Source organism: Phyllostomus discolor, chromosome 4 (assembly GCF_004126475.2).
Source record: "Phyllostomus discolor isolate MPI-MPIP mPhyDis1 chromosome 4, mPhyDis1.pri.v3, whole genome shotgun sequence".
Lineage (NCBI taxonomy): Eukaryota > Metazoa > Chordata > Mammalia > Chiroptera > Phyllostomidae > Phyllostomus > Phyllostomus discolor.
Window position 1 is genome coordinate 165,960,538 of NC_040906.2, and position 26,263 is coordinate 165,986,800.

General features: G+C 35.5%; 1 protein-coding gene across 1 annotated transcript in view; it reads right to left on the reverse strand.

Annotated features, from left to right (window-relative positions):
- The window catches only part of SEC63 (SEC63 homolog, protein translocation regulator), a 75,502-nt gene that overhangs the window by 20,452 nt on the left and 28,787 nt on the right, over nucleotides 1–26,263 (reverse strand). Inside the window, exons 4-16 of the mRNA XM_028508516.2 lie at nucleotides 23,094–23,206; nucleotides 18,543–18,604; nucleotides 17,830–17,888; nucleotides 16,568–16,618; nucleotides 15,344–15,452; nucleotides 12,933–13,027; nucleotides 12,703–12,835; nucleotides 11,293–11,385; nucleotides 10,357–10,511; nucleotides 8,652–8,799; nucleotides 5,973–6,055; nucleotides 1,568–1,627; nucleotides 1,188–1,361 (exon numbers count right to left, since the gene is read on the reverse strand). Coding sequence (XP_028364317.1) covers nucleotides 1,188–1,361; nucleotides 1,568–1,627; nucleotides 5,973–6,055; nucleotides 8,652–8,799; nucleotides 10,357–10,511; nucleotides 11,293–11,385; nucleotides 12,703–12,835; nucleotides 12,933–13,027; nucleotides 15,344–15,452; nucleotides 16,568–16,618; nucleotides 17,830–17,888; nucleotides 18,543–18,604; nucleotides 23,094–23,206 — 1,335 coding nt within the window. The remainder of the gene's footprint in view (nucleotides 1–1,187; nucleotides 1,362–1,567; nucleotides 1,628–5,972; nucleotides 6,056–8,651; nucleotides 8,800–10,356; nucleotides 10,512–11,292; nucleotides 11,386–12,702; nucleotides 12,836–12,932; nucleotides 13,028–15,343; nucleotides 15,453–16,567; nucleotides 16,619–17,829; nucleotides 17,889–18,542; nucleotides 18,605–23,093; nucleotides 23,207–26,263) is intronic.

Below are 26,263 nucleotides of genomic sequence, written 5' to 3' on the forward strand. Positions count from 1 at the left end.
AGACAAATAACCAGTGAAATGGAGTAGAGAGTCCATAAACACACCTGCACATACACTATTATAGTAACTTGTTTTACAGCAAATCACCATTGCAATTCAGACAGGAACGTATGATATTCTCAGCAAATGGTGCTAGAATGAAGTGGTCCATAAACCCTATCTCACACTACCCATAAAAATTAATTGAAGATATATCATAGTGCTAAATACAACAAGTAAAACAATACTTGTAAAAGAAAACAGAAAAATATCTCTATGTCCTTGAGAGGCAGAAATGTCAAACAGGACACAAAAGAACCATAAAAGACTGATGAAATAGACTTCATTAAAATTAAGAACCACCAAAATCTACCATGAAGAGTGAAAAAGGACTCATATCCAGAATATAGAAAGGAATCTTAAAAATCCATAAGACAAACAGCCCAACAGAAAAAAAAAGAAGATCCAAATGACCAGTAAGCATATGAATAGGCGCTAACCATCATTAGTAATCAGGTAAATACAAGTAAAAATCACACACGAAGAGAGACTACAACAGATCTATCACAGTGGCTAAAATAAAAAAGACTGGTAAAACCAAACATTGGTGAGGATGTGGAACAACTGGATTCATTATTTGCTGGCAGGAGTATGAAATGGTACAACTTGCAAAAATGGGCTCTTTCACAAGCTAAACATACACCCAGTTTTATGACCAGCAATCTACTGCTAGCTACATACCCAAGAAAAATGTCCACAAAATGAAATGCACAAGAATAAGCATAGCACCTTTACCACAGAACAGATAGATAAATTGTGGTATATTCATACAACGGAATACCACACACCAACACACACACACTCACGGAAATGAACTGCTGCTACACTCAAGACAAATGAATATCACAAACATGATGTTGAATCAAGGCAGCCAAACTTAATTCCATTTACATGAAGTTTAAGAGCAGGCAAAGCTAATCTATGGTAATAACAGAATACGGGGGAGGGTAAGAAGGTGGATGGAAGGGTCACTGATTGAAAATGGCACGAGAGAGCTTTCTAGGGTACTGGTAAGGATTTATGTCTGATCTGGGTATCATGAGTACATACATCTGTAAAACTTCAGGAGCTTAACAATAAGGTTGAAATATTTTAGTTTATGGTATACCGCAAAAAAGATAATTACATAATAACAATAATAAACTTACAGTCCCAATGACTCCATTTGCTTGCTTTTGTTTCTGCTGCTTTGATTGTGATAAGGGCACAGGTATAGGTTTTTTTTTTACAATTTTCTTTTTTTTTGATTTAGTGGTTTTCTTGGGTCCTTTACTCTTCTGTTGCCATCCTCCTTTTGTCCTGTTCTTATTAGGATCAACTTGCTGTAAATCATAACACACAAAAACACACACTCAGAAATCATAGCAATTGTTTCATTTGGGAGTCCTGCTAACTTTTAGATGAAAATGGCTAAACTAAATATTTTCTTAAACTGAATGATTATACTGCAGCAATATAAATCAGTCAGAGAACGAAACAAAGTATTTCTGTCACCAAGAAAGATAGGTAAGAAGACTCAAGTTTTTACCACTTCTTCTGCTGGCTGTTCCTCTGCGGCACAGATGGACTGCTCCTTTTCAAATACTTCCTACAAGTAATGAGAAGAAAACTATAAAGTCTGTCAACCTGTATTTATCTTTCAGATAAGCAAAACAATCTTCCAAAATATATTACCAGTAAGTTTTTAAATTGGAGAAAATGGGTTAGGAGGACAGGACGCTGAAGCAATCACTAAATGATAAACATGTGCAAATTTAGCAATTACTAAATGAAAATTCAGACATTACCTCTGAAATATCTCACATCTGTCCTGAATATTTTTGAAAAGTACACTCTACTGAAATGTACAGATACAATAACTTAAGATATGTCAACTCATTATAAACTCAAAAATATTTTATAATTTAAATTTTTACTTTTATTCTAATAACCAGACATGACTATTTTAATGTTATAAAAATGCGAATGTTACATTATTTTCATTATAACATGAAAACATGTGACCAATATTAGTTCATTCATTATTGTCAGTGATATTGCTCTTTGGGTCTGTAACTAAGAAGTGGAACACCAAGACAATCCACATACCATCCACCATATAATCCATTTAAAATCAGTACACTTAACATTAAATTCCAGTAAGAATCTATACAAGAAAATGATGAGTGATGTGGGTTGTGTTCAATAAACTTCCTGGAATTATTAAAGCTAACAAGTAAAAATAGTTAACAACTGTTAGGCTCTAAACTGTCAGCCTAATCCAGGAGTCAGCAAGCTGTGTTCCACTCCCTGCTTTTTAAACAAAGTTGTATAACACAATCATGCCAATTTGTGAGTTCAGTAGTTGCTACAGAGATGATGTGGCCTAGAACACCTAAACCATTTACCACCTGGACCTTTATAGAAAAACTTGCCACTCCTAGTCTAATTCTATCATCTCTGCCTCATTTCTTCATTTATTACTGGGTTGTAATGGTTAATTCCTCTGAGATACAGTTCATACAAGAATTGAACAATGAATACTTGATTCTTTCCCTTCAGCCAGAGCAGTTTTGTCTTTTCTTCTGCCAGTTATTCCAGAGTATCAACAGCCCAAGACTGATTTTTTTGTTCATTTCTCAAGCTGGAAATTCCCAAGCATGTAGGCAATACAAATTTAGATTCTAAACCCAATCCTGACCCCTGGCATAGTTTCCTCTTCTCCCAGGAGGTACCTCTCATCCAGAACCCATGACACGAATGCTCCCTTACCACTTGATACCATAAAATTCAACAGCTTTTGACTTGATATACCCTACTACAAAAGATGCTTTTCCTACCACAGGTTTTAGATGTGGGGTTTAAATGCAGTAGACATTTTCCATAGATGCTCACAGACCCCAGAGCAGAACAGGCTAAAATCTACTACTAGTTGAATAAACTAACTTAAAATACTATTTTAAGTTAGTTTAAGTTATGTCTATTTTAATAGACATAAGTCTATTAAAAACAAGTTATAACTAGAGTTACAACTCGGGAAGTAATATAAATAGGTAATAAAAACAGAAAAACAAGATGCAGATAACACATACATGACTGGATTTAATCAAAGAGAATGAGGAAAATACCATACACACACACACACCCCTCCATGGAGAAACATATGAAAGGATATACATGAGACTGAATTCTAGTCACTGGGGGCTGACAAGGGGTTTCCTGAGGGATGGGAGTGAGGAACGGATTCGTGATAAAAACATCACGTAACCATGGATATTCATGCATTAGGATATCTAAAGGCATGAGTTTCAGAACTGATCATCTCAGAATGATAGGATTTTAGGTGATGTTAATTTCTTCCTATACTTTTCTGCACTGCCTGAATTTTTTCCTCAGGGTGAACTTCTCACATTAGAAAAAAGTTAATTTCATTATAATTTTTAATTTTATAAATAAAAAAATAAAAGGGAGTAAATTCTCTAAAGAATTGACTAAAAAGGAGTAGGTGGTAAAATTCTCAATAATAATCAACAATGACTTCTGTATACCACTTTCAAGTTTAAGAACTATACCTATATCACTGTTATTGTAATATTTTATAAAGAATTAAATCACCACATGAAGAAATAATCTATTTTGCAAGTTTTTTTGTGTGGGTGATAACTAATGTGAAAAACTATGAGAGTTCATTTAAAATTTCAAAACAACTAAAAAAACTTGCAAAATTCAATTCTGCTACTCAATAGTTTTGATTTGGGAATGTATAACTTAAAATGAGAAATTAAATATAAAAGCCTTAAAACATAACTTTTTTCTTTTTACTACATTTATTGGAACTTCTGGTCAAGACGGAGGCGTAGATAAACACACTTAACCTCCCCACACAACTACAGAAAAAATTAAAACTAGACTACAAAACAAATATCACCCAGAACCATCAGAAAATTAAACCATCAGGATTTAAAGAAGCCACATTCATCCAGGCGGGTAAGAGGGGCAGAGACATGGAGAGAGGTGAAGAGGCACAGAAAGGCAGTGAATGACTAGCCCCACATTCACATATGGTGAATAAAAATCAGGAGGGATACCTCAGGAGCCAGGGATCCTGACACCAATCAGACCCCCCCAGCAGCCCAGGGTTCCAGCACCAGGAAGATAAATCCCCATAATTTCCGAAGGTAAGAACCAGTGGGGGTTGGGGCAGTGGAAGAAACTGCCAGATTCTTGGGGGACTCCTCTTAAAGGGCCCGCATCGACTTAGGATTTACACAGACCCACCCCTTCTGGGATTCAGCACCAGAGCAATAGCTGGAATGGCACAGGAGTCATACAGAGAGAAAGTGAAGTGACTAGAAACAGGGCGAGTGCTAGGAGACAGCTTCCTCCCAGGCAAACTACTGGAAGCCAGGCAGCAGCACTGTCCCCTCTCCAAGGCCTGCCCCCACACAGAGCCCCAGACTGGTGAAACAGGTTACCTCGCCCTGGTGACCTAAGGCTCCACACCACACAATTTATAGGTCTGCTCTTCTACAACAAGCCATACTACTAAGATAAGGAATCAAAGCACCTATACCTAATACATAGAAACAAACACAGGGAGGCTGCCAAATTGAGGAATCGAAGAAATATGACCCAAATGAAAGAACAGAACAAAACTCCAGAAAAAGAATTAAACAAAATGGGGATAACCAACCTATCAGATGCAGAGTTCAAAATACTATTTATAAGGATGCTAAAAGAACTCATTGAGTATAGCAACAGCATAAAAAAGACCCAGGCAGAAATGAAGGTTACATTTAGTGAAGTAAAGAAAAATCTACAGGGAACCAACAGTGGAGGGGATGAAGCCCAAAATTAAATCAACAATTTGAAACATAAGGAAGAAAAAAGCATTCAATAGAAACAGCCAGAAGAAAGAAGCATTAGAAAAGACAAGGACTGTCGAAGAAGCTTCCGGGACATCTCCAAATGTACCAACATTCAAATCATAAGGGTGCCAGAAGGAGAAGAGGAAGAAGAGCATGAAATTGAAAACTTATTTGAAAAAATAATGAAAAAAAAACTTCCCTAATAGTGAAGGAAATAGATATCCAAGTCCAGGAAGCACAGAGTCCCAAACAAGATGGCTCCAAGGAGGACCACACCAAAGCACATCATAATTAATGTGACAAAGGTTAAAGATAAGGAGAGAGTCTTAAAAACAGCAAGAGAAAAGCAGAGTGTTACCTACAATGGAGTTCCCATAAGACTATCAGTGGATTTTTCAAAGAAAACTTTGCAGGTTAAAAGGGACTGGCAAGAAGTATTCAAAGTGAGGAAAAGCAAGGACCTACAACCTAGAGTACTCTATCTAGCAAAGCTATCATGCAGAATCGAAGGGCAGATAAAGTGCTTCCCAAACAAGGAAAAGTTAAAGGAGTTCATTATCACTAAGCCATTAATTACATGAAATGTTAAAGGGGCTTATTTAAGAAAAAGAAGATCAAAACTATGAACATTAAAATGGCAACAAACTCACAATTATCAACAACTGAATCTTAAAAAACTAAGCAAATAACCAGAACAGGGAGAGAATCATAGATATGGAGATCACTTGGAGGGTTATCAGCTGGAAGGGGGAAGACCGAGAATTGGGAAAGAAAAAGTGCAGGAATTAAGTAAGAAGCATAAATTGGAAGGTACAAAATAGGCAGGGGGATGTTAAGAACAGGATTAGGAAATAGAGAGGCCAAAGAACTTTATGCACGACTCATGGACATGAACTGGGGTAGTCAGTGGGGAGAATGCTGGAGGGACTGGAGGTACCAGGCTGAGGGGAGTAAAGGGGGGAACACTGGGACAACTGTAGTAGCATAATCCATAAAATATATTTAAGTAAATGAATGAATGAATGTATTGTGGTGACACAGATTAAATAATACACAACTTAAAGCATAAAAATACAGATTACTTACTGCCATTGTTTGCCTTGTCAATTTAACCAAAACTGTAACTAGAGATCCTACTGTGATGTTGTTGCTGTCTTCATCATCCAATACTGTAAGATGAAAGGAAAACTGAGTAAAAAATCCAAATTAAACCCTATGTCAACACAAACAAAATTTAACTTACCAAAATGAATTTGGTACTTCAGCATGTCATATATACTGTGTTTCAAACTTATTCAATAAAAAATAATTTAGCAACTGTCTACTCTGCATAAGGTTCTCCAGTAGATGCCTTTGGCAATGTATTCATTTAAATCCTTAAACAGGCTTTATGATAGATTATTACTTCTACTTTAAAGAATAAACTGAGATTCAGAGATAAAGTAAAATGCCTACAGTGACAGAATGGCTAAACTAGCAATGCCAAGTTTCAAATCCAGGTTTTTAAAAACAAAGTACAATGTGAGGACTACAACACCATAGTTTTCTCTCATAGTGATATTGGAAATAGGATTGTGTCACTCTATTAAACTGTGCAAACCTTACATACCCAATATTTTACCTGTATGATCAGTGCCTATCAGAAAAAAATAATCAAAGCTAGCTTTTCAAGCCACATCAAAAGGATTTATTTTTAAGGGAAGAACTTCAAAATATTGTTTATATTTTTAAAAATATTTTTGCAATGTTTTTGCAATTATGTCTTGCTATACATATGTTTGCCATACAGCCCCAAAGTCTAATAATAAATTTAATATTAAAATCACATTAAAATAAACATTAAATAACTTAACAAACATTATCTTCCATCAAATGTAGATATAACTAATTTTTCCTCCAGATTTTATCTATAAATGTTTTCTTCAGTATGCATTTCTGCCTACAGGTTTTTCTAAGTTTGCTGTGTTTATTTTACGTAGATTTGGACGAGCCTACTCTGTTCTGGCCTGCAGCGACACAAGCAGTTGGAGAAGAATGTCCTCCAACAACTCTAACTGCCATCTCCCATATTGGCTATGAGGTGCAACAGCTGGGCATCAAAAAAGGCTGCAATACCCTTTCTTGGAAAGGAGACCTGGAAGCCTCCTTTACCCCAAATAAAATCTGAACTACATATTTATCCACACAGCAAAGTTGTATGTGCGTGAGCACTGCACATGAATTAACAGCTCTAACAATGTCTACCTGCCTTTTGATGCATAAAAGTGAAGAAGAGCCTACAAGAAATTCTACGTATCCTCTAGAAATGTGGGAAAAGGGATCCACCATCTCCAGCACTGGATCAAGCAGATACCCCTTTTTCCTGCTTCTGTCATTCTTCTACTCTCCCTCCATTAATGACCGTACTCATATTACACATTTGGACAGCACTGTAAAAATATAAAATAAATTGTCTATACGAAATACTATGGAATGAAACACATCCTAATGATCTGCACTGAGACTGAGTAATCTCACTTTACTTACACATGTAATAAAAAATATCTCAAACAGTTTTTTAAGCAGCATGTATTTTTATAACCCTTGATATATCAAAGACTATCTCTTCAGTCCCAAACTAGATTTTTGAGTGGCTTCTGATTAAATTATTATGGTCCTGAATAAACTTTTATGTTTGCAATGTTTGAAAACTCATGGACCCACAAGGAAATTACTAACTCCCCATCAAAGAAGCCCCAGTGTTCACTACATGTATCCCACATGCCAGATAAAGTGAAGCCAGAATGCTATTTACCTTGCCTTCTTGAACACCCAATCTTTGGGAGCCATTAATTTCCTCAATTCCAATTAGAATGCAAACTCAATAAGGCAGAGGCTTTGTCTTAACCACTGCTCCCCAGCACCCTGAAGGAGAGTCACTCAATATTTGCTGAGTGAGTAAGTGCACAGTGTTTGTGTCATTCACTTAAGACTTAGCCTATGACTCCTTGCTTTAATCCTATGTTTATGGCCTATTTCTCCAATGAGACTATCAGCCGTTTAAAGGCAGCAACCATTCCTAACGCATCTTTTATTCCTGACCCCACAAGAACATTACCAAAACAGTAACCTAGTACAACACGTCAAAGCTCGGAACAATGCCACAATGAAGAAATGGAGCAGATAATCTCTAATTCTGTCATTCTATGATATCATTCAGATACTAAAGTGGGAACAAACAGGGCAATTACGTAGGTAAAAAAAAAAAATCTCTACTTTTTTCACTCCAAGCAAAAATAAAGATAGCAGTGAAGTCAAGAAAAACACATGTAATATAGCAGAGAACATGGTAATTTTAAAGGCTTATTTAACATAAATAAGTTGGGTCTTTAAAATTAATTTTAGAACTAAGCACCTGTGTTTTTCACACTAACAACAGATGTGTTTTTCACACTAACAACAGATATACTTTAAGTATCTTTCATTATATCTGGAACTCTCATTCTTTGAAAAGTTAAGATATTCCTGAAAGTTGAACTACAGCAGAGCCCTCAAACTTAATCCTATTATAAGAATAATAAAAGTAGGACTCTATTAGTGTTCTCAAAACTGTTAGTATATATCATTTTCCATCACAGTAAATCTGACAGGTAACTGCAGTTCTGCAAAGTTTTAATTATAAAAGTTGTATTATTACATGAAGTGTTTTGAGAACCCTGAGTCAAATAAACAAGAGCCATTCTATCAAAAGGGAAGCAGTGTTCCACAGAGGAACCTCCCACTTACCCTGTGACTTTATGTCCATAGTCACATAAGGAAAACTCCCAAGAACAGCCATAACCTCTTCATATTTTTCATCTTCAAGGAAATGTAGTAGACTACGACGATCTGCTTCTTTTAAACTCACCAAATCCTGGATAGTCTTAATTTTATACTGAATTGAAAAAGAGAGAAAGAAAATAAATCTTCAAGTCATAAAACTTTCCATAAAGAAAAATTATTAGTATGTTTACTTAAGACAAAATCCAAAAATGTAGAGAAAAATGTTAAAATTTTATATATATTTCAAAGCAGCAAATAAAACTTTATACCATTTCATGACCCTTTTCTCCAAAGAAATTTAAATTTAGGATTTTTTAATTACAAAGTTAATACAGGGTTTTTTTTAATTAGAAAAAATAGGGGGGAGAGGGGTATAAGGGGACTAAGTGGTAACAGAAAAAATACAATAAAAATTAAATAAAAGTTTTTTAATTAAAAAAAATAAATATCCAAAAAAAAGAAATAGAAAAAAACAATATTCATTTAGAATCTTGACCCAAGCAACAACTGTTGTTATTTGATGTGCTCAGTTCATTCACCTTTATTTTCAATTTTAATGATAAAAACCTTTAAGAGTATGAATTTATCTCCAAGTACAACTGTACCCTAAAGGTTCTACTACAGAATACTCTCATTTTTGTTACTTTCTACATACAGTGTCCATTATTACAGTAATATCCACCTTGGCTAAATGGATACTTAGGAGGGTAATCTTAATTTTCAATTGTTTGGTGCTAGTTATTAATTTTACTTTCACAGGCACAGATTAGATCATGAGGCATATGAAATGCCTGCTTTTGAATTCTGATACTTTCATTTATGACTTAAAATCTGATCAAATTTATAAGCATAACAGTTACTTGAAAACAGAAGTCTGATGCAGATTTCTTAAATACATTTACTACTTCTACCTTAATATACTATCAAATCTAATGTCCATCTTCTGCCTATTTTGTCTAGCACATTCAAAGTAATGTTAAAATCTCCTACAAAATTACAATTTCATTCAGTGTTTTCTCATATTTTCTTGTTTTTCATTTTTCATGTTTTTACTATAAACTATATTTTCTAAATAAGAATTATCTTTAATTATTTTTTTAGTTAGTTTTTTTTTTTAATTTAGAGAGAGAGGAAAGGGGAAGGAGAGGGGAGAGCTGTTCCACCTAGTTATGTTTGCATTCATTGGTTGCTCCTCGTGTGTGCCCTGACTGGGGACCAAACCCACAACCTTGGCGTGTTGGCACAATGCTCTAACCAAATGAGCTAACTGGCCAGGGCTGATTGACTTATTTTTGAAAACGTATTCTATTCATATTAAATCCAAAAACCATCACCCAACATTTAAGCCGCATATAAAATCACTGGAAAGTATACAGTGCATTTTTTACTTGGTACATGTATTTTTAGTAACATAATATAAAGAACAAAGTGTTAACTGCTATAAAGGCACTGACCGCATAGTAAAATCACTTGTAGTTGTAAGATATTAAACAGTTACCTAGTCAAGAAAATGTTAACAGAACCACTTGAGGGATAGATGTAGAACATTTAAGATATTCTAAAGCTAAGAAATTCATAATAACCATTCCTAATAGAAGACTTTCACTCATGCTATCTTTAAGTGACAAGACAAACTGCTTCAAACGAATTCTGAAGTACAAAGAATTACCTTTTTATGATTAGAAACCCTTCTAAGATTGTCCTCTTCAATGTGAGGGAGCTGCAGAAGGGGAGACTTAAACTGCTGGAGGCCTTGCACAGCCATCTGAGAAAGCTTCATGCAGTTTTCTAGGGATGCCAAAGTTGGAGCACGAAACTCCCTTTCTTAGAAAGAATAGGAGGAAAAGAAAAAACAGGGCTGGACTTTTTATATGTTCAGGAAGATACAATTCATGACAAAAATAAGATTTATGTGAACATCCTTAACCCTCCAAATTTTAAAATCACAGTGTTGATTTTCCTTTAAAAGTTACTGGATAAAATACAAAATATATACATACAAACTTCGCCAAATGAACATTAGCCAGCAACCATTGATTTAACATAAAAATTATTTATATGACCTCCAAAAACAGTAAATTATCAGATATTATCAGTATCAAGAACATACTGGCACCATGCCAAGAACTGACACCATCCATAATAACAAACCACAACCGCTGCCTCCTTTTTTATGAGCCCCTCTCCCTTTCCATTGCTGACCACAAACTCCCTGAGCCCTCTTGCCCTTCATGCAAAATACATGTCAGATGAATCATCATTACATAACTTAAGGAATTATTTTAAACTCAATGTTAAAATACAGAATAACCTGACTCTAAAAATAATCAGAGGAAGGTAAAGGATATTTTAAATCTTTGCAAACAATAAATAACAATAAAGAATAAAATACAAAAAAAATAAATTTAAAATATAAGTTGTGATAAACATTTACATAATGGGAAATATAAGAAATAAGAAAAACCCATAAATAAAACTAGGAAAGCTGATTCAACCTAGAGACAGAATTATAGTTAAGTACCCACAAAGTCTTATAACTATGAGATATAACCTGCATATGCTTGCAAAAAAAAGTACAACGTAATTAATTATATCTTCTCCTCACCTTCACGACTCCGAGCCATTATTATTAGTTGGCAGATTACATTAACCACTTCTTGAAGTAGGGAAGGGCATTTTTTCAGCATAAATTGCTGATCTGCAAAACAACAGAAAACCTGGCAAATCATTCTACCTTTATAGCCCAAAAACTAATACCAAATTTAAGGTATCCTACAAACATCTCATATGACCTCAGAATTTTACAGGTTGAATGCATGAGTGTCTAATAGGTAGAAATATGCCACAAATCAGTCAGAAAACCCTAACTCTGAGTAGTGTTTTGAATGCAAATTTTTAATATTATGGTGGTGGGCTTTATTAATTAACCCCTTACCTTTTTTTTGTTTTGGAAACAGACTAATTTTTAACTTAATCTTACTATATTTAAGAACTTTAGTAATTTTCTTCTTGTGCACATAACTTTCTAAGAGTATAATTATGGATAAATTCAAAGGCTAAGATTGAGAAAAATGTCAACTAAAGGCACAGAAAGGAAGGCAGGAAGAAGAGAAGGATGAGGAGGAGTGGGGGTAAGACTCAGCATTTATTCTGCATATAATAGTTAACCATTAAGATCATCCATTTTTAGGTTAATACTCAACCTAAAAAATTTTGTTACCTATTTCTTAGATAATTGGCTAAAATGCAGGCTTCATATCTGCACAAAGCATTAGGAATAAAGTTATTCATTAACTTGCAACTCTAATAACAATGCTTAAACAGTGCTCCTTCATTCCATCTTAAGCATCCTACCTATCCTATCACCAATCACTGAGCATCAACTGGCCTTTGTTTCAGAGGCATTTGATTACATTATTGGTTTAAAAGGTGGAGGAGGGTTAATTCAGAAAGAACATTTATTCCCTAAGAATACTTTCTTTTAAAACTTCAACTGAAATAATGCAAATGAAGAAGAGATGACACTGTTTCATGACATCCCTCAAAACACCGCTATCTTAGTCTACTGCTCTTCTCTTAATTAGAACAGATGGCTTCAAGTACTTAAGCAGCTTTAAATAAAGATTAAAGAGTGGTGGTGGTGGTGGTGGTGGAGTAATGGAGTTGATCCAGGTATTTGTTGTTGTGAAATCCATTTTTTTCCTCCTCCGCAAAAAATTACAAAATCCTTTCTTAAACTCATTAGGACTTGTTGCATAATCTGAAATTGACTAAATATTTCTCCTATAGAATATTCCCTCACTGTGAAATACTAAATTTTAACATTTGCTGTAACATCTTAGATCTTCAAAGTACTTGTGTGAAGCAATTATGTAGCATACAGATTTCTTTTTAAAATGCCCTTGAACAATTATTTGAGAAAAAAATAACTGATGAAAACACTGCACCATGAGGGCTAATTAAATCCACTGCTTTCATATCACTAAAACCCTGCAGAAAGTAGAATCACAAATACCTTCTTCAAGGGTCTCAGGAATTTTCATTCTAGCAAGATGAGACAGTAAAAGAACTCTGGCCTTCAGGCTATATGGACAGGTAAGTGGAGGTTCATTCTTCTTTAAATTAATGCTGCCAATTTCTCTGATTAGCTAGAGTAAATAAAATAATTATTCAAAAATACACATTTAAGAAAGCATTGACTTTAATAACTAAATGCTTATTAAGGAATTTCGGAGATGGCCTAACCTGAGGTATTAGAATATTATCTGTTGGTCTGCTTGTGGCATCTTTATTATATTGAGGATCAAATTCAGAGGCTCCAGCCAAAACCATGATAAGACCTAAGAAAACAAAAGAAATATGAAGGTAAGTAAATATATTTGCTTACCTATTAATTTCCCCTCCTATCATACTTCATTAATCCTAGAGTGAGGCAGTTTTCCAGTCACACACAATGATTAAAACTATCAGAACTCCACTACTAACAAGTATGAATTTCTCCTATAAAAAAGTCTCACTTTTTAAAATGTCCACAATACTACTTTTCACAAGCAAATAGGCATATACATCAAATTAACAGCCCCAAAGCAACTGGAAGCATTAAAATCACTTCAAATAACATCTGTTTCTAGACCCAAGTATGTGTTCCATAGAAACTTTCTACAGAGCATTAAGTACTCCACGTGATATTAATAAATGTTATGTGAAAAAAGGGGGCTCTGTGGTTAAATATGGCTGAGAAATAATGAGTTCAAAAGAGTTTTAGGTTTCTTCACTTTACAACTTCTCAGAGCCTTCTGTCATTCACAGAAACTTTTATTATAGAACTCTTGAAATACACGATTCACAGCCACATAGGGAGCAGAGAAAAGTAGGTTTACAGTTCAGTACGTGTTTATTCTTGTATTATTATTTATTAATTATTATATTTTCCATATGAACAACTGTAAACCTCCTTTAGCCTAACCCGTATATTAGCATTAGTCTTCTTAGCTTATACAAGCTCTTCAATGACTGGCATTATAGCTAACACAGAAAATACATGCAATGTCTTCACAAAAAGCAGGACAGCATAGAGCTTAAGTGCATAAGCCCTGGAGTTCTCACATCCTAGCTACATGACCTAGACAATAGATGTCACCTCTCTATAGACCTTAGTTTCTTCATGTAAGCCTGCTGCACAGTAAGCACAGTAATGTGAGTTATTACTATGACTACCTTCAAATGTTTTCATGAAAACTGTTCCTAAGGTGCCTATATAAATGGTGCCAATGCTAAAACAACCAAGGATATATAATCAAACCCAACATTGCCCTCACAAATGAAATACAAATCAAGAACACTGATGCAAAAACCACATTAAAATATATTATAAACATTAAATATTTTCATAAGAAAATAAGTTCTATATTAATGTTTCAATCCAGCATAAGGAGGAGTGATATGCGTGCATAGTGCAGAGCAACATTCACTCCTTGGAAATCAAAGATCAGCTCATTCCTCAGAAATATAAGCACACAGTCATATGATCCCAAGAACTCTCTTTCTGGTTATCAAGAGAGATAGTAAAATTGGCAAATCCAAAATACAGAAAACTCCATTTAGGTTTTGGAACAAAAAAATTCATTTTCTGGTGAGGCACAATTTAAAACTTGTATCTTCTTTTTTCTTTTGAAGGAGGACAAGAAGGGTGTCTATGATTTCTGCATAGCAGTGATTCTAAAAGAAAATGCTATATATTCCAGAGATAAAATTTACATTAGCTTTATGGGATCAAAGCAAGTATTTAGGATGGTACTTTTTTAATATAAGAGATGTCAAAGTAAGACTCTGGGAATAAAATATCCTGGCAGTTTTCTTTCAACACACACAAACACTCCACTTACGTTATTGCAATTAATAGAGTATAATGTACTGGCTTATGGCTCAGGAACCAAACTGCTTGGGTTCAATCCCAGCTATGTCACTTACTGTGTATCCTTAGGTTCAGTTTTCTCACCTATATCATGTGCTTAAAAAAACACCTACTTATGGAAGCATGGCAAAGATTAAATGAGTTAATACATGTGTAGTGCCTAGTAATATCTGGCACATAACAAATACTCAAGAAACATTAGCTGGTGTTATTACAAAATCAGCCCACATGAAGCTTTAACATAGAACTTCAGGAAAAAAATAATACACAGATAGCTGAGTAAATGAGAATAACAGAAATATATCAATAAATGTAATAAAGCCCTGGCAAGTGTGGCTCAGTTGCGTGGAATGTCATCCCGTAGACCCAAGGGTCACAGTTTCAATTCCCAGTCAGGGCACATACCCAGGTTGCAGGTTTGAGCCCCGGTCATGGTGAGTACAAGAAGGCAACCGATCATTGTTTCTCACATCCATGACTTTCTCTCTCTTTTTCCACCCCCCTTCCCCTTCTTCCCTCTCTGAAAGCAATGAAAAACATGTCCTTGGGTGAGGATGATTAAAAAGAAAAAGAAGAAAGAAAGAAATGCAATAAAGGGTGTTAGCATTTTCCTCCAGCTTTAGTTACATCAACTGAGTATCTATAAAACCATAAAATGGGATTTCTCCAGTTGAATGTATATCATCTCCACATAAATGACTCAGAAAATAATCTAATGTCACAGTTACTTAAATTTACTTACGTTTCATGTCCATATTTCGCGTTTTATAAACAAAATATGTATAAATCTGTGTTGTGCGTATTAGAATCTGGTCTCCACTATAGCGTATTGAGCGATACCACCAAGACCCCTAAATACAAATAAAATTAAACAAGAAACAAAGCATGAAAGCTACAATAAATGTTAAGTTCATACAAAATACATTTATGGTCAAATTTTATAAATGTTCATAAACCAACAAAAATACCTCAGCTTTAGAACAAATGCCTTCATTATATATTTCAAATGATTTATTTAGCAAATATTCATATTGCCTGATGCATTTATACTGCCTGAACCTACCTCACTACATGTATGTATCATTAAAGCATTAAGATTTAGCTAGAAATTGTTTGAAGACAAAACAGAAACGAAACAACCCATTACTATAAGCAACAAGCTGGCTCCTGACACAGCGTATCTCAATACTTATTTAATAAATAAATGTAGGAACAATGCAACAGCTGATAGACTACTTCCATGCACATCACTCCACACAACTGGATGCTCACACAAAGATCCTATGGTGAAGGCACAACAGGTCACTACTAGCCTCACTACAGGAGTCAGAAACTGTAAAATCGAGAAGACCACCACCAGTCATAAAGGTAATAAACAATAAGATCATAACTTTATGGTATCTCTGTCTTGAGGTACTATGCAGCTGTTTTTAAAAATGAGGTTGCTCTATACGTTGTGCCCCTAATATCTGACGCAAAAAAGTCACAGAACAATACCTATAATCATACACATATTTTAAAATATGTGTATGTATACATAATGCATAGAAAAGTATAGGTTTACAGTTGTTCATATGGAAAAATACAGTAATTAATAAATAATAATAGAATAAACTGTGTTTTGTGTATCCACAATTGCAAACTTATTTTCCCCCACCTTGTATTTAAAAGGGAAAACACCAAACTTAAGCAGTAGATTATCTCTGACAGAGAAATGGAGTGGAGGGAGGTGGTGAAGGAAGACTAAACTACCAGTTGTGTGTAACTTTTGAATTGGGAGGTAACATACTTTAACATATCAAGTGATATTACCTTTAAAAGACCTTTAAATAGCTGAACATAAGAGTCTTAAAATCCAAGGGTCAATAAATTATTCTAAAACAAATTACAATCTTATAGTAAGACTCCAAAACATGCCATCAATTCCCTTTCCACAAACACATGAATAAAAAGAGCTAGAACGTACCACAACTACTGGAAGGATAACCATGAATGCCAATCCATATACAAGTAAAACCTAGAAGAGAAAAAAATTATGGCCTTCATCAGGCAAATTATAACATCCATAAACACTTATTTTGAGGCTTACATGGGGAAGGCACTATTAAAAGCATTCCTCATGTATTACTTCATTTAATTCTTATTTTCAAACCCTCTGAGAAAGGTACCATTATGATCTTCTTTTTGCAGAGAGTGGACCTATGGCATGTATAGGTTACATGGCTTGTCCTAGGTCACACTGCTAGTAGGTTAGAGCTGGGCCCGGCATTCCAGATATAGAACCTATGTTCTTTTCCACTATGATAAATTGCCTTTTCGTTCACGCCATAAGTAACACCAGCAAAACAGCTTTGTAAATTATATTTCCCTTCCAGTCAAGTACTTACATATTCATATCTTTGTAAGTGGTCAGTGCCTTGGAAATAAATAATAGAATCCTGCCTGGTTCCTTTGAACATCAAGGAGTAACTTTATAATGTTCTGTTTGAAGTCTATTGGTCTCAGATTTTTCTCCTACTGCTTGATCCCAAGTCTGGTAGCTATCTCTCTCTTCTCTAGTATTCCCAGAGTAACTCTAAGCATGATAAACACAATTACATACAGCAACTACACACCCTTTAAGATAACAAATGCTAATCTGCCATAAAATAACATTAAATAGCCACTTCAAAATAAATCACAGACTATATGGATTTTGGTTTTTATTATTTCAAAGACAACTCCTAGATCATTATTTTCAAGAAAGTAGGTAGTCATCTATTCCTGAACAGAAATTCCTGATATTTTAGAGTTCAGCATCCATAACTTGATATTCTACTGCCTCATGAAGTACCACACAGAATATATACCATTAATTTACAATATATTAAAATTAAGTTAGCCTGGGTAAATGTGAAATAAAGGATAATTTAAATTTTGAGCACAACTTAAGATAAATATAGATACCACAAAAAACAGTAGTTCCCCAAACTGAGGGTAAGACCCAATCTGAAACTGCCCCCCAAAGAAAATCACAACTTTAAGGTTTTAAAACTACTTTTAGAATACAATGCCCTAAACCAGCAACCTAATAATGAGAACCAATTCTTTTTTCCATTATGTAAAAACCTTCACAATACAGTTAAATTAAAAACTGCATACCAGTATTTTCACTGTAGTAGCTCTCTTTATATTACTAAGATATGTCAAACACGTTATAATTTATTTCATTTAAATTTAAGCACTCACCAAAATTGAATTTTTCTGGTCAACTATCCAAGCTGGCAGGGCAATTCCAAAGCTGGTGGCTAAAATAAGAAGAATATTTCTGTACTTCCAGTTTTATTTATATCCCAAAATTCTGCTTTCTACCCCTCACAAAAAAAAACTGAGAAAGATCATTTTATTATGTGTGTTCCCATTACACAAGTGAAAGGATATAGTTTATATCTGAAATTAAATTCTTCCACCACAGGAGAAAAATTCAATTTAAGTACATGAATTCTTTCTTTCTAAAAAAAAATCTAAATTCTTTTATATTTCCAGAGTTTATGTGAACACTATGAATATGTGAGAAAATGTCTAAAGTCGGCAAAGAAAACCTTTTATTCCATCCAGTTTTTTTGAACTACTAACTGGAAATGATGGATGACAGTGACTATTCTTCTCATCAAATCAATCTAAGTTCTATCTTCCAAACTGGTCTCTAGAAAGGAAAATAAAGTTAAAAATTAATTAAAGGGCCCTGGGTGGTGTGGCTCAGTAGACAAGCGCCCACCTACAAACCAAAGAATCAACTGGTTCAATTCCCAGTCACCAACTCAAGTTACATGTCTGTTTAACTCCCTCTGGTTGTAATTTTCCTACTGATAAACTAAGAAAATCAAAATATTTTCAATCTAATTAACATTCTAAAACTATATACCATATCCCAAGTATTTTTTAATTATTATTTAACATACCTTGAGGTCCATCTGGATTTCCAAATTCTTCCCAATTTTTCCGGGACTCTTCATCAGTTAAACTAGCACCAAAGAACAAAGTTTAATAGTTAGAAAGCCCCATCTGAAAAACAAGTACTCACACATACAAACTCTTACTAGCCAACTAACTCATTTCTTAAAGACATTAATTTCAGAAAATCAAGAAAACCCTCTCTGACATTGGGCGGGGGGGAGGAAATAGAGGAGCAAGGAATTCTGGACCAAAAATACCAACTATTGAGACTTGAAACAAATTCCCGGTTGCCTCATGGGTCTTCAAGTTAAGCCACTTCGAGCCAGGAAATGAAACTTTAAAGTCTGATACATTTTTCTCAGAAGGCGGGGAGAATTACAGTTGCCCATTTTTCTTACATGCTTACACATTTTCCAAAATTTCTTCAATGAACATGTTTGCACTTCAATAATGATACATATCTATTTTCTAAATATAAAATTAATTCATAATTAATAATCCCTCCAAAACTGGCACTCTATTTTCAAAAAAGGAAAAGAAAAACATCTATAAACTCCATTGCAATGGGAAAGGTCATTTACCTTGTACTGAGACCACACTTTCCCCAAAGCCAACTGCCCATAGAATTAGAAAAATAGTCTGCTAACAAGAACAGGCTGGCAAAATTTATTCAAAGTGATGAAAAGCAAGGACCTACAACCAAGATTACTCTGTTCAGCAAAGCTACCATTTAGAATGGAAGGGCAAATAAAGTGCTTCCCAGACGAGGTAAAGCTAAAGAAGTTCATCATCACCAAGCCCTTATTACATGAAATATTAAAGGGACGTATTTAGGAAAAGATCAAAATTATGAACATTAAAATGACAACAAACTCGCAACTATCAACAACTGAATCTAAAAAACAAAAAGAAAAAGAAACTAAGCAACCACTAGAACAGGAATAGAATCATAGATATGGAGATTATCTGGAGGGTTATTGGCTGCGAGGAGAGAAGGGGAAGAAGGGGGAAAAGGCATAGGGATTTAGAAGCATAACTGGGTAGGCACAGAATAGACAGGGGGATGTTAAGAACAGTGTAGACAATGAAGAAGCCAAAGAATTCACACACATAACCCACGGACATGAACTAAGGTTGGTGGGGTGGGGCAGAGACTGCTGGAGGGAAGAGAAATCAAGCAAAGGGGGGAAATTAGGAAACTGTAATAGAATAATCAATAAAATATACTTTAAAAAATGTTTAAAGAAGAAAGTAAAATAGCTGCTAAAGCAGCAGCTTCCTAACATAGGCAATATGAAAGTGACAGAGTGATTTTTTTTTAACACCTGAATATAAATGTAACCTCTGACTTAGGCAATAGCTAAAGGTACAAAGTAAGAGTGGTTTTATTCCAGCTCTCATACAGATGTTAAGAAAACACTAAAAGAAAATTTTATTTCCTTCAAATACTTTACAATGTTGTTAAGGAGATAAGGCAGAAGCACACACATACACACACACACAACAATAAAATAAGGAAGGCATTTCTGGAGACCAAAAGATTATGTTTATGTTCAAATCTAATTTTGGCCATATATCTTTTTTCCCAGAATATACACACTTAATATACCATGTAGATTCTACTCAACCAAGTTTTAGATTGAGAGAGAGAGAAAGAGAATGCAGAAGTACCTTCATAAAACAGCAAAAATTTTCAATAATTTGAAAATATTTTTAAACTTACTGATTTGGCCATTCATAAAAAATAAGTACCTCAACATCTTTAGTCCTTATTTAACTGTGCCTCTACTTAAACTATTTAAACTCAGACCACAGTCAAATACAGGAGCTAATGGGATACATTAACAGAGAGATTTCAAGTTAATAAGGAGTGGTGCTAAGATTCTTTTCTGTTGAGGGATGTTTCTCAAAAAATTTTGCCCCAGTTTACCTGTACAATTGTATACCCAAAGCTTCAGCTATTCTTTCTCTCAGTATTCTGTCTTCTAATCAGATTCTTTTTCCCAAAATAATTATCTCTGTCCCCTCTGCCTTTCTGCTGATGACAGCACAAAAATAGGCTGCTCTATTCTCTATACCAGGGGTGTCAAACTCATTCTCACCAGGGGTCACATCAGCCTCACTGTTGCCTTCCAAGGGCCAAATGTAATTTTAGGACTATATAAATGTAACTACTCCTTAACCAGCAAGAGCTCGGTGCTGCTGCCAGGTAGAAACAATGTGCCTAGCCGGATTAAGTGAGGTAGAGGGCTGGATTCGCCCATGGGCCTTGTGTTTGCCACCTGTGCGCTATACAATACCCTCAGATTTTGCAAAAGAAAGCACAGCTCACACCATAAAAGCACTTGATATGTAACCCATACATGTACCTGATTACAATTCCATTAACTCTTGCATTAAACCAACTTGTACAACTGCAGTGTGACAGGCACCATGCTAGATACATCAACTCAAAAGTTGATGAAAAGATTCATCAGCTTTTTAAAGCCAATGATTTCTTTGACACGTACTAATGCCTTATCATAATTCCATTCCTAAGACTAACATATTTAAAAGCTGGGTGATTTGTTAATTCATATATAACAAGCTTAAACTAACCCAATGATGCTAACATAACTTTTTAATAAAATTCAATGAGTATAAAGTTTCCTAAACATGATTACATCCCTTAATTTTGGAGGTACAAGGCTATATCATAGATACAAATATAAATCTAATGGAATCTGTGCCCTCTGCTCTGGAATATATACACATTTACAAATATACATAAATTCTATATACAATTTTGGGATCCCAGATTATAAATCCTGATCTAGAGAATGCTTTCATTAAACTATGTATCAGACTCAGTTGGCTACTTAGAGCTAAGTTACATATTTATGTGTACAAACACATGAAAACATGTTTTTAAAAATTGAAATACTTTAAAGTAACATCTCTGCTGCTCACTTACTATAAAGTAGCTTGAAGACAGGTTTTTACACCTGAAAGCTAAATCCCAACTGTATCCAGAAGAATGAACCAGAAAATTAAATAGTTGATCTAACTCCTCAAAAATAACTGGACTTCCTCTCCTTTAAGTTAAAATCTGGTATGAAAAAATAGGAGTGACCTAGCTGGTTTATTATAATGGGCAAATAAAGGAAAAGACAATATCCTGAATAACCAAAACAAATTCTAAAAAGTTTATATCAAAGCCTATAACTTTTACATTCCAGAAGGCGCTTGAGTTATACTTATGCTCCTAGAGTTATACATAAGATGGTACCTTCAATTCAATCAGTTAGAACTTTTATTTACTAAAATGTACAGCCTTATCTAATTTAGTTATACTTGTATAAGTTACAAGATCTCAAAGTCTGGGTCTCATAATCATTTACTTCTTCATTTGTGTGATATGGACCATCAACTAAAGCATCTTACATACAAAATATTCTAATATCTCGATCATGTAACTAAGTTAAAACTAAAGGCCACACTTTAGTCTGTTCTTTTTAGAATAGTAATTATACATAATAAAGAGATTTCCAGTAACATGAGAACAAACTCATGAACTTGAAAATGGTATAGTACCTGAAGATAGGGTGGAACGAAATAGCTGCACTAAAATTAAAACTGCTAATTAAGTCATCTTGTCTAACTGACTTCCTCTGGAAATCTTCAATTCTTCTTAAACAACCAAAACCAGCAACTAAGGCACTGAAATATTTGTGCAATGAGAGTATGTGCTTGAAGGAGACACAATTTAAAAAGAGGAAAAGGAGACACCAACAAAAAGATGTTAATTTGGAGGACATCTGCTCTGCAGAAAAGAAAATGGATAGTACATACATACTTCAGGAGTTCCTGAATTACAGAATTACATTCATATAGATACGCAATCCACAGAAAGGGGAGAAGAGAGGAGAGACAGCATACTTTTATCAAAAACAAAAGTAAGACAATTACCCAACTTTTATCATTCACATGCCACTTTTGGTTTGCTATTATATCTGAGTATCCTCTTATTTACTTATATTTGTAAAATTAGCTCACAAAATTATTACATATCACTGAGTCCTCAAAACACAGACATCTTGTATTTTACCCTTTAATTCAACAAAGAGCTCTGTAGAGATATACCTATCATGAGCCCTAAAAAATCCAGCTAACCTTTATCTCTTGTAACAGTAACGCTCAAGGAATAACTACTTCCAATTTTATATACTTTATCCTGTTTCCCAAAGATAAAAATGGTCTTTACAGAGTTTAAAGAGACAAGCCACACTGCCTAAATAAGAGAAACAGATCTAGTCTAATAAAAAGCCCAGAAATGAAAAAGGCTCAATTCACATCTCACTACTTAATTTAGCCAACTTCGTATCACATATGCACCACTCTAAGTTACTTAAAGTTAAGGTTTAGATTACAATTTTAGGGTTGCTAGGCAGTTCCATAAATGACAGACTCAGCATATGAGGTCAGCATTTAATAAAAGGGTGTGACAACTATTTTATTCAAATAGAAAATTATCTTTACCACTCTTAAAAATATGTAATGAGCCCCATGACACTTACGCTGCATAAGCTTTTGCTATCCTCATGAACATAACTTCATCACCTCCTTTATCTGGATGATATTTAAGTGACAGCAAACGATATTGTTTCTTAATTTCTGCTACTGTTGCCCCCTAAAAGGAAAAGATTTTTTTAGTAAAAATTACCATAATGCAGTAAACACAAAATCCCATTCTGAACCTAAAAAGATGAACTACAATTCATATCCTATATATTTGTCCCATAAACTTCATCTCATGTACTTTTTAAATAAAAATATAATTATTAGCCCTGGCCAGATGGCTCAATTGGTTGGCGCATCATCTTGTGCAGCAAAAGTTTGCAGGTTCAATTCCAGGTCAGGACAAATACCTAGGCTGCAGGTTCAGTCCTGGTTGGGGCATGTATAGAAGGCAACCAATTCATGTTTCTTTCTCTTTCTGTCACTGCCCCCCCACCACACACACACAAATCAATAAACACATCCTTATATAAGGAACTTCTTAATAAAAATTTAAATATATATACTTATTTTGTCCAATACATTTTATTGAGCACCTACTATGTCCATGCAGCACACTAGGCACTAATGACATGAGAATGAACCTATGAACAATAAAGGTTTGAAACCACAGGTGTACTTATGTGAATTTTGGGGGTATTCATGGGTTTCATATCACAGATTCAATTAACTGCAAATCAGAAACAGTAGTTTTGCATTCTCAACCAGTTTCCCTACTGTAAATTGAATATACTGTTTTCCCTCCGATCCAGTGATACAAAGTTATACTCTAACTTTTTAAAAAATATTTTATTGATTCTGCTGTTACAGCTGTCCCTCCTTTGACCCCCTCTTCCCCTCAGACAATCCCCCCACCATTGTTCATGTCTATGGGTTATGTGTGTAAGTTCTTTGGCTACTTTATTTCCTATGCTGTACTTTACATCCCCATGGCTATTCTGTGACTACTTCTTAATCCTCTCACCTCTTCACCAATTGCCCCACATCCCACACCCATCTGGTAACCATCAAAACACTCTTCATATCCGTAATTCTGTATCTGTTCTTCCTGCTTGGTTTGTTTTTTAGATTCAATTGTTGATAAGTATGCATTCACTGCCATTTTATTATTCATAGTTTTGATCATCTTTTTCTTAAATAAGTCCCTTTAACATTTCATGTAATAATGGTTTGGTGGTGATGAACTCCTTTAGTTTTCTCTTGTCTAGGGAGCTCTTTATCTGTCCTTCTAAACGGTAGCTTTGTTGGGTAGACCAACCCTGGCTGTAGGTCTCTGCTTTTCATGATTTTGAATATTTTTTGCCAATCCCTTATAGCCTGCAAAGTTTCTTTTGAGAAATCAGCTGACAGCCTTATGGGAACTCCTGTGTAGGGAACTAACTGCGTTTCTCTTGCTGCTTAGTAGATTTTCTATTTTAACCTTCAGCATTTTCATTATGATGTGTCTTGGTGTGCATCTGTTTACATTAATCTTGTTTGGTATTCTCTGTGCTTCCTGGACTTGCATTCTACTTCCTTCACCAAATTAGTGAATTTTTCCTGCATTATTTTTCTAATAGATTCCCAATTTCTTGCTTTCTTTTCTCCTTCCCGCACCCCTATGAGGTGAATGTTGGTTTGCTTGAAATTGTCCCAGAGGCTTCTTACACTCTCCTGGATTTTTTGGATTACTTTTTCCTCTTGTTGCTTTGCTTGGTTGTTTTCTGTGTCCTTATGTTCCAAATCATTGGTTTGATTCTCAGCTTCATCCACTCTACTGTTGATTCCTGTAAACTGTTCATTTCCATTAGCATATCCTTCATTTCTTCCCAGGTCTTTTTTATGCTGTTGAAGTATTCACTGAGTTCCTTAAGCATCCTTAAAGCCAGTGTTTTGAATTCTGCATCTAATAGATTGCTCATCTCCATTTTGTGTAGTTCTTTTTCTGGAGTTTTCTTCTGTTTTTTCATTTGGGCCAGGTTTGTCTCCTCACTTTGGCAGCCTCCCTGTTTGTTTCTGCATATTAGGTAGAGCCACTATGACTCCCTGTCTTGGTAGCATGGCCTGTAGGCTCCACTGGCACAGCCTTCCCTATCATCCAAAGCTGTGTACTTGAGGTGGACCCTTTTTGTGGGCTGAGTACACCCTTCTCTTGTAGCTGAGCCTTGTTTGCTGTTGGCAGGTCTATGGGAGGGATTTATCCAGGCCATAAGCTGCAAGGACTGTCTGTGAACACTGACCACCAACGTCCACCCTCCATGGAGGATCAGCTGTGCCAGAGTAGGGTGGTGGTGCTCTGATGTGGTCTGTAGCTGTCCTGGGTACAGAGGCTCTGGGGTTTCCCAGCTGGTGCACGTCAGGATCAGTCACCACCTGCGTTCTACCCAGGGACCACCTAGCATGAGCTACAAAGCAATCTGCTGATGGCTGCTAATTGTGCTGGGCTTGGAGGTTCCCAGGCGGGGCCAAACTGTAATCCCAAACTAACTGCTGCTAGTGCCCAGCCTGGGGCTGCTAGCTGGAGGTATGGGGCTAGAGGTGGGTCCATAAGTTGGGTGGGGAGAAGCCTTGGATAATAGCCAGAGTGGGGCAAACAGTGTAAGCCAGATTGATGGAGTCTCAGATATAACTCCCACCTGCCAGTTCTGTGGCTCCGCGTGGGGAGGGCTCAAAAAAGGCACAATGGCCTCTACCCACCTGTCTGTCTGGCAGAGAGCTGCCCCCAGCTCTTGCTCTGATGCTAAACACTTCAGTTCCTCCCCATATGCCACTGGTGCCTTTCAAGCTGCTACTATGGTGGTGCTGGGGCTCAGAGGAAGTACGTCTGAGTAAATTCAGCACGGGCCCTTTAAGATAAACTGCCTGGGAGTCCAGTAGTTTTTCTCACCAACTCTAATCCCACTACTTCTTGCAGCCAGAAGTTATGGGGGCTTCTCTTCCTGGCACTGGAACCCTGGGCCAGGGGGCCTGGGACCCCTCGCTCCCAAGATATCCCTAATTTTTTTCCACCACATGTGGGTATGGGACCCACTCACTCCATGTCTCCATGTCTCCCACCCTTCTAGATTGATGTGGTTTCTTTAGTTCTGTAGTTGTTGGATTTCCATTCAACTCAATTTCTGACAGTTCCGAGTGATCTTTGGTTTGTGGTTTAGTTGTAATTTTGAAGTGGTTGTACGAGGAGGCAAGC